This window comes from Mus pahari, chromosome 3 (genome assembly GCF_900095145.1).
Source record: "Mus pahari chromosome 3, PAHARI_EIJ_v1.1, whole genome shotgun sequence".
Lineage (NCBI taxonomy): Eukaryota > Metazoa > Chordata > Mammalia > Rodentia > Muridae > Mus > Mus pahari.
In genome coordinates this window covers 86,464,357-86,473,968 of record NC_034592.1, presented here as the reverse complement: position 1 = coordinate 86,473,968, position 9,612 = coordinate 86,464,357, and the positions used below count along the sequence as shown (strand labels likewise).

Sequence of the window (9,612 nt, the reverse complement as noted above, 5' to 3'; positions counted from 1 at the left end):
TGGAACTCACTTTGTAGACCAGGCTAGCCTCAAACTCAGAAATCTGCCTGCCTCTGCCTCCCAAGTGCTGGGATTAAAGGCATGCGCCACCATGCCCGGCGTGTTTAATTTTCATTCCAACCATTTGTGCTTTGACTCCTTGTCCCTGGAGAAGGGGAATGGGGCTCCATGCCTTCCTTAGTTGTTTGGTTCTCTCATCTGATAAAACAGACTTGCTTTCTGTGTCACTGTCCTCTCTGTCCCCTGAAATACTGTGTTTGCGAGAGCAATGATAAGCTACCTAGTGACTCTGACTTTTTTTCTCCTAGAGCAAAGATTCCGGTGGACTGAAGGCAGCAATGATAGAGTTGGTGGAAAGGTTAAAGTTCAAGAGCTCAGATCCTAAAGTAAGTATTGTTTTGGAATTAACCAGGTATTGATACCTCAAGCATTTGCTCTCCTTGGTCTGAGTCCAGGGAATGTTAATGATCATCTATTTAGATCCAGTTAATCCTTGAGTTTTCTGTCCTGTTAGCCTGCAGTACCCTACCATTCCCTTTTTGGATTGACCTATTTAAAGACAAACTAGCTCAGGCTTTATGACCTGTCATTTGGGGACTGGGTTGTTTTATATACAGTGATTGAATCGTAGGGGACTGAGCACTATCTCTGTCTCACTTCTACTAGAACTCCTAATGCATCACAGAGCTTGATTAGTTCAGAGAATAAGCCTATTGCAGACTAAATTTATACAATTTTTATTATTTGTTTACTAACTCATTCACTTACTCACAGATTGATTATTGATTGATTGTGGGATTCTGTCTTTGCACTCCATGCATGCTGTGCTCTTGGAGGAACTGGGATGGGTTGTTCTGGGAATCAACTTTAGATCCTCTGGAGGAGCCGCCAGTTCTCTTAGTAACTGAGCCATCTTTCCAGCCTCTGAGTTCATGTTTAGCTGTGTGTTTTGATTGCTAAAGAGCAATGGAAGATGCCTAGATAGACTGTTTTCTATAATTATAAAACAATATATGCTTACAGATAAAAGCTACAGGTACTCAGAAAGGAAAGTGGAATGAATTCCCCTCAAATTAGTTACAACAATTGACAGTTTGGTATATAACTTTCTAGATTTTTTTTTTTAGATTTTATTTTTTTGCAAAAATTATATTATGCCTATGGTTTTATATTGTCTTTTTCTTTATGCAAAATATTCTAGACATTCATCTGTGTTGACAGTAGAATATTAGTTACTCTTATTGGTATGATTTGGGTCCTAGTTCACTTTAAATGTCAACTCGACATAGCCTAGTGATATCTAGGAGGAAAGTTTTCATTAGAGAATTGCCTGGAACAAATTGGCATGTGAACATGTCTGTGGGAGAATTGTCTTAATTGCTAATTGATGTTGGAAGGTCCAGCCTACTTGTGGGTACCACCTTACCTAGGTAGGTGGTCCTATGTAAGAAGGCTAGCTAAGTCAGCAAGTAGCAGTCCTCCATGGTCTCTGCTTCAAGTTCTTGCTTGAGTTCTGCTCTGGCTTCCCTCCTGTATGCATGAGGACTATGATATGGAAATGTAAACTTTTCGAGCAAGAGAAAGGGAAACTAGAATACTTCATTTTATTCAAAGCATGTCATACTTTCTTCTAGATCAACTGTTCTTAAACTTTATTGTTCATAAAAACCATCCAGAAGATTTATTAAAATACAGAGTTCTGGGCCTACCCCCAGAGTTTTGATTTCGTTGATGTGGGTTGATGTGAGCCCCATACTGTGTGAGAACCACTGTGCTAAACTTTGGGTTGTTTTCCTTTTGTTCTTTGTGTTTATTTGTTTGTTTTGTTTTTCTGCTTTCTTCAAATAGAAGGGCACATAAAAATATGACAAAGTTTTTTAAATTTGAAAAAGAAAATGAAATATATAAAAATCTAAGCTTAGGAAACAAATTGAACAGACTTATTTCTAATAGAGAAATGGCCAAGCCAGGAAGAAGGGAAGGGAAGAGGAGTGTGAACAGAGGTGCTGAGTCAAAACAGCAGGAGGATAAGTAAAGACTGTGCTGTGGTTCTGAGAATAGTTCTAAAGCGAGAGGACACATAGGCAACAGCTCGTGCAGCTAGCAGTGACCTTGAGAATAGGAACCAGAGCTGGTGGTGGGTAAGAAATTACACAAGATTGGAGGAGTCATGTATGTATGTGTTGCTTTGGTGGGCCTTGTTTTAAAGGTTACATTCCTCCAGGTATCTAGCATCTCCTATAGTGGCTAAAGCTTGCTTTTAATAACAACCTTTAATTTGTAAGAAAAACAATAATAAAAACTGGTTGCTGGGAAGTTGCCTTTTAAATAATGAGCTGTCCAGATGTGTTTGATATGATCTAATTTGCAAAAATTTCATTTCTAGCCAAATATTCAGAAACATGCTACACAAAACGGGTTTGTTTTTTGTTTTCTTTTTTTGTCTCTTGCTTTGCTTGTTTGTTTACATGTACATTTCTTATACTTTTGCTCAGCTTTAGTGAAATAAGAGATATCCATCTGAGAGTGATGCCATAGGCCTGTTATCTCAGAACTTATGAGGCTAAAGCAGGCTCACCCTGAGTTCTACTGGGTTACACAGTGAGACTGTTTCGAATACTGAAGAAAACAAAACAAACAAAAATATATAGTCATGTAGGCGCTTACCTTTGGCAGGATGGGGAANCCCTGGACATGTAAGAAAGTTAAAAGCAAGTTCTTTTAAAAGCAAGTTCTTTTATATTAACAGTTTTCTTGAGTAACCATTCATAGTTTATCTGAGAAAGCACTGAACCAAAAGCATAACATACTAATCTCAAACTAACCTTTTATGCAAGTAGCAACAGGTACATTTTTTATTTTGTGTTGATTTCTTTCCTTCAAAATGTGCTTTTCAGTGCTTCCTTTAAATAGTGTACTTAAAGAAAACATTTATAAAAACATGGTTCTCTCAATCATCATAACCTTCTTTCTAATTTTAAAGTTTTTTTAAGTATATTTTTATTAAAAGACCATCGGACTTTTAATGCCATACTTTATTTATTTACATATCAAATGTTGTCCCCCTTCTTGGTCTCCCCTCTATGAACCCTCCCATCTTCTCCCCCTTCCCTTTGCTTCTAAGAGAGAGCTCACTTACCCACTCCCTCCTTACTCCTCTAGCATCCCCCTTCACTGAGGTAAAACCCCCCCACAGGATCAAACACCTCCCCTCCCACTGAGGCCAGATAAGGCTGTCCTCTGCTACATATGTAGTGGGAGCCATGGACCCACCCATATATACTCTTTGGTTAGTGGTTTAGTCCCTGGGAGCTCTGTTGGGTCTGATTAGTTGATATTGTTGTTCTTCCTGTGGGGTTTCAATCCCCTTCAGCTCCTTCAGTCCTTCCCCCAGTTCTTCCATTGGGGTCCCCAGGCTTAGTCCAGTGGTTGGATGTGAGTATCTGCATCTTAGTCAGTTGCTGGCAGAACCTCTCAGAGAACAGCTATATCGGGCTCCTGTCTCCAAGCACTTCTTGGCATCAGCAATAGTGTTGGGGTTTGGTGTCTGCAGATAGGATGGATCCCAAGTTAGAACAGTCTCTGGATGGCCTTTCCTTCAATCTCTGCTCCATTTTTTTGTCCCTGTATTGACAGGAGCAATTCTGGGTTAAAACTTTTGAGATGGGTGGGTGGCCCCATCCCTTCACTGGGGCCATGTCTATCTACTGGAGGTGGTCTCTTCAGGCTCTATCTCCCCATGGTTGGGTATTTCGGCTAACGTCATCTCCTTTGGGTCCTGGGAGCCTCTCAAATCCTGGCTTCTGGAACTAGTGGTTCCGCCCATTCCCACCCCAATCGCTACTTATTTCTATTCATTCTCCTGGCCCTCTAGACTTCTCTCCTGTCTTTTCCCATACCTGGCCCTACCCCTACCTCCTTTCTATTCCCCCTCCCCTTCACCATTCAGGTCCCTCCCTCTCTGTGCCTCCTGTGATTATTTTATTCCCCCTTCTGAGTGGGACTGAAGCATTCACACTTTGGTGTTCTGTTTTGTTAAGCTTCATATGGTCTGAGAGTTGTATTGTGGATATTCTGAACTTTTGGGCTAATATCCACTTATCAGTGAGTACATACCATGTATATCTTTTGGGGTCTGGATTACCTCACTCAAGATGTTATTTTCTAGTTCCATTCATTTGCCTACAAAATTCATGAAGTCATCATTTTTAATAGCTGAGTAGTATTCCATTGTATATATGTACCACAATTTCTGTATCTATTACTTTGTTGAGGGACATCTGGGTTGTTTCCAGCTTTTGGCTCTTATAAATAATTAAGGCTACTAGGAACATAGTGGAACACTTGTCCTTGTTATATGTTAGAGCATCTTTTGGGTATATGCCCAGCAGTGGTGTAACTGGATCTTCAGGTAGAACTATTTCCAATTTTCTGAGGAACTACCAGATTGATTTCCAAAGTGGTTGTACCATTTTGCAATCCCACCAGCAATGGAGGATGTTCCTCTTTCTCCACATCCTTGACAGCATCTGCTGTCGCCTGAGTTTTTGATCTTAGCTATTCTGATTGGGGTAAGGTGGAATTTCAGGGACGTTTCGATTTGCATTTTCCTGATGACTAAGGATATTGAACATTTCTTTAGGTGCTTCTTGGCCATTTGAGATTCCTCAGTTGAGAATTCTTTTTTTTTTTTTTTCCAGACAGGGTTTCTCTGTAGCTCTGGCTGTCCTGTAACTCAACTCTGTAGACCAGGCTGGCCTTGAACTCAGAAATCCACCTGCTTCTGCCTCCCACGTGCTGGGATTAAAGGCATGAGCCACCACTGCCTGGCTGAGAATTCTTTCTTTGGTTCTCTACCCTATTTTTTAATTGGGTTATTTTGGTTTTCTAGAGTCTAACTTCTTGAGTTCTTCGTATATTTTGGCTATTAGTCCTCTATCAGATGTAGGATTGGTAGAGATCTTTTCCCAATTGGTAGAGTCCTATTGAGTGTCATTTGCCTTATAGAAGCTTTCAGTTCCATTTGTTAGTTGTTGATCTTAGAGCATAAGACATTGGTTTCTGTTCAGGAAAATTTTCCCTGTGCCGATGTATTCAAGGCTCTGTTCCAATTTCTATTTTATTAGATCCAGTGTATTTGGTTCTATTTGGAGGTCCTTGATCCACTTGGACTCGAGCTTTGTACAAGGAGATAAAAATTAATCAATTTGCACTCTACATGCCAACTGCCAGTTAAGCCAACACCATTTGTTGAAAATGCTCTCCCCCCACCCCCAACCCCTCCACAGTATGGTTTTGGCTTCTTTGTCAAAGATAAAGTAACCATAGGAGTATGGGTTTATTTCTGGGTCTTCAATTCTATTCCATTGATCTGTCTCTGTACCAGTATCATGTGGTTTTTATCATTATTGTTCTGTAACACAGCTTGAGATCAGAGATTGTGATTCCCCCAGTTCTTCTGTTGTTTAGAATTGTTTTCCTTATTCTGGCTTTTTAAAAAAATTTTTTATTTTTATTTTTGTTATCCCAGATAAAGTTGAGAATTGCTCTATCTCTGTGAAGAATTGAGTTGGAATTTTGATGAGGGTTGCATTGAATCTATAGGTTGTTTTTGGTAGGATGGCCATTTTTACTATGGTAATCCTACTGATCCATGAGCATGGGAGATCTTTCCATCTTCTGAGGTCTTCTTCAATTTCTTGAAGTTCTTGTCACACAGATCTTTCAGTTGCTTGGTTAGAGTTACAGCAGCATATTTTATATTATTTGTGACTATTGTTTAGGGAGTTGTTTCCCAAATTTCTTTCTCACCCTGTTTACCCTTTGAGTAGATGAAGGCTACTGATTTGTTCAAGTTAATTTTATATCCAGCCACTTTGCTGAAGTTGTTTATCAGGTGTAGGAATTCTCTGGTAGAATTTTTGGGGTCACTTAGGCATACTATCCTATCATCTGCAAATAGTGATACCTTGACTTCTTCCTTTCTGACTTGTATCCCTTTAACCTCCTTTTGTTGTCTAATTGCTCAGCTAGAAGGTTGAGTAAAATGGTTTTTATGTGTGTGAGTTGTCAATTTACCTGGCACCCACTGAGACCAGAGGAGGGTGTCAAATCCCCTGGGGGTGGTGATTCTGAGCAACCTAGTGGGTACTGGGAATTAATTCCATGTCCTTTGAAAAAGCAGCCAGTGCTTTTAGCCATCTTTCCAGCCCTTACACAATTTTTTTTCAAGAAGTTGTTTTAAAGAAACAGCTCTATCAAATTTGTTCTGTCTAACTGAAGTGGAACAAAGGTGGGATTTGGTCAGACCGGTAAGGTCTAAACTGTAGCCACTTTTTTCTTCTTACAAGCTTCTAAAGATACTCTTTGTGTAGTGAAGCCAAAAACTGTTGAGCAACATGAAATTTGTTAGACAGATCTAAGGATGGCTTTCTTATATTTAGTAATTACAAGAACTTTATGCTCATTTTTCATAACTGATATCATTGTCACAGAATACAACCTAGTCTGTGCTAATTAGAATGTTAGAATTATAGGCTTTGCGTTTAAAACTCCTAATGGTTAATCAAAACCTAGTTTGAATTCTACTTGTTAATATTCTGTTATTCACAAGAATCAAGCCAGACTTCATCCTATTGCATGTCTTGCACCAAGACATTTATTGGGCAGTGTTTGTTCTACCGCCTGAATTAAAGGCTTGCGATAGCTCAAGCTATCAGGTAGCTTGCCTCTTTGATTAAAGAGTTCTATGAATTAGTGACCTGTTTCTGCACCTTTTATTTACAATACTGTAAACAGGAATACTGGATGGTAGAAGTCATGTTTATTTTATTTTGCAACCTCAGCACTTACTGGTATGGATTTGAAACACAGTAATTAATATATATCATCTACTACAGCACCTATGAAATATTAGGAAACCCTGCTAATCAAGGTCTAATCTACCATGTCTGGATTAATGCCCCTGATCTTGGTGCAAAATGGAGGACTCTCTTTCCAGCAGGGCTTCACTTCTCTACCTTATCTGGGAAGCTCCCCACCCCCGCCAGCTTCCATTCCCCCCCCCCCCAAACACACTACCTGAGGAATGCCACTTAACCTTGGTAGAAATTACAGGTTCAGCTTCCTGATATGACTCACCATCACATGAGGTATCCCCAGAACCTTAAACCTCAGCCAGTGCAATTCACCCTAAGAAGAACCCCTTCCTACTTTCCACAGTTTATATAGTCCTTGTTCACCCTGAATAAAGTATATGCATACAAGTGGTTTTGTTGAATATGTCTGAAAGAACTGCTTCATTAAACATCTCTGGAGGAGACTTCCTCCCTGCTGGTGGCATTCACTGCCGATCCACCAATTCCAGACTTCACTTCATCCTTTCCAGTCCCTACATACCAAGGGGGACTTGGCTGTGCTCCATCCTTCCCTGCTAGGTGTATGATGGCTGATACCACTAGGGATGAAGTAGAAAAAAACCAGAATCACAATGAAATAAACAACTTGTCTCATTTTATGAATGAACAGTTGGAGACTTACAGGAATTAAATAGTTTGCTAGTAAATGATGGACCAGAACTAAACTTTTTTTTTTTTTTTTTTTTTTTCAATTGAGGGCTCTTTATGTAGCCCTGGCTGACCTGGAACTCAACAATGTAGACCAGGGTAGCTTCAGACTCGTAGAGATCCAAGTGCTGTGACTAATGGTGTGTATCACCACAGGTGGCTAAGGACTTAACTTTTGGTTTGTCTTATCCCATGTTCTTTACCTCTACTCTGTGTTGAATCTGTAACAAGCAGATATAGACTATAGCATGTAGACTGTTATGACCATTTTTGGATTATTTTTTTCCTCACATCTTCTTTTCCCTTCCCTTATTGGGATCCTTCAGCCCAAGTGACCACAGTCCCAGAGCAGCAGAATTGGTTAGTAACCTTTTCTAAAGGACAATGTGGAAAGATGGCAGAGAGCCATACCGTCTAGCTCTGGCTAAGGAAAGACTTGATTGGTGGAGGACAACAGTTGGGAAAACCACTCCTTTCTCAGGCTAGCTCTGGCTTCTGGCACAGGAACCACTGAGAAACAGTTGTGGTTCCTTTCATCTTCTGTAGACACTCAGAGAGCACAAAGGGGAAAATGAGTCTCCTTCACTTCTTCTTTATACCCTCGAGAAAGAAAACCTCTTCTTGCTTCCCCTTCTATTGGAAAAATAATGTGAGTTCTCTGTAAACAATTAAAAAATACTAGAAAGTATAAAAACGAAAGGGAGGGAGGGAAGGAGGGAGGGAGGGAGAGAGAGAGAGAGAGAGAGAGAGAGAGAGAGAGAGAGAGAGAGAGAGAGAGAGAATCACTTATTCAATTGCCCATAATTGCTTATAAAGTTTGGGGGTTTTGTTAGTGCTGGTTCTTGACTCTCAGCTACTTCACAAGATTAAGTGGTAGTTCCGAGATCTACTTAGACCATTAAAATGTACAAGTCAATGACATTAAATGAGAGGTGTTAAAATATAGGATACTACTATGCTTCTGTGCTTTGCCCCCCTCTGTGTATGTGTAAACATATACTATATAATTTTGTTTTCTAACTTTATACTTAACAGCCTTTATAAATACATATATTTGTGTCATTTGAATACACTTTGCTCCTTGAACCCTAGTTTGGGGGGGGACTAGAATCATGAAAGCCAGTTTGCCTTTATTGCCAAATAGAAATTTTGCTTAATAGGGCCCTTGGGCTTTTTCATAGCTTGAAAAGATTCTGTGCAGCATTTTTTTGTTGTTGTTGTTGTTGTTGTTTTCTTTGTATGTTAGCAGATATGACAGTTGTACTCTACAGTTATTCAGGAACAGTGAAAATATAATGCAGTTGGGCTCCTAGTTATATACCACCTACTCCATTACATCAGTGTCCTTACTGGTCAATATGCCATATATATGGTTGCTGACTAGTGCTCACTTGTAAAGATGACGACATGCTCCAGTCCTCTCATCACTTCATAGATAAACAGAACCAAGAAGTTAAAGACTTACCAAGTCAAGTATAACAGACTGACAGCTCTCAGAGCCCCAGCTTTGCAGTTGTCTTTAGTGTGTGAGTATAAAGAGATCACAACCCTCATGAATTTATGACTAGAATGAATAATAGTGCAGTTACATTGGTCAGTAGTCTCAGTTCCTTTAGTAACTCTGATCATTGAGTTATTATATTATCCAGCAGTTCTATTGTTGGGTACTCAAAAATACTTAAGGGAGATGACAGCAGGTGAATATAAAAATATTCACACTTATCTTCACGACAGCATTAGTCATTCTGTCCAGAAAGTAGAAACAACCCCTTTGTCCTTCACTGATAAATGAATAAAGTGTGGCACATCTACAGTTAGATACTATTTAGCAATGAAAAATGAAGTAGTAATACGGGATATGCTATCAAGTACCCTTGGAAGTATCATGTAGTGGGAGAATAATTTTTTTCTCTATTAGAGTTCGTTCTTTCTGTTCTTTTCTTCTCTTTTCCTTCCTTTCTTTCTTTCTTTCTTTCTTTCTTTCTTTCTTTCTTTCTTTCTTTCTTTCTTTCTTTCTTTCTTTCTTTCTTTCTTTCTTTCTTTCTTT

At 39.4% G+C, this 9,612-nt stretch overlaps 1 protein-coding gene across 1 annotated transcript in view; it reads left to right on the top strand.

Annotated features, from left to right (window-relative positions):
- Window positions 1-9,612, top strand: part of Trim44 (tripartite motif containing 44) — a 112,349-nt gene that overhangs the window by 23,304 nt on the left and 79,433 nt on the right. Inside the window, exon 2 of the mRNA XM_021192879.2 lies at window positions 309-386. Within this exon, the coding sequence (XP_021048538.1) occupies window positions 309-386 (78 nt within the window). The remainder of the gene's footprint in view (window positions 1-308; window positions 387-9,612) is intronic.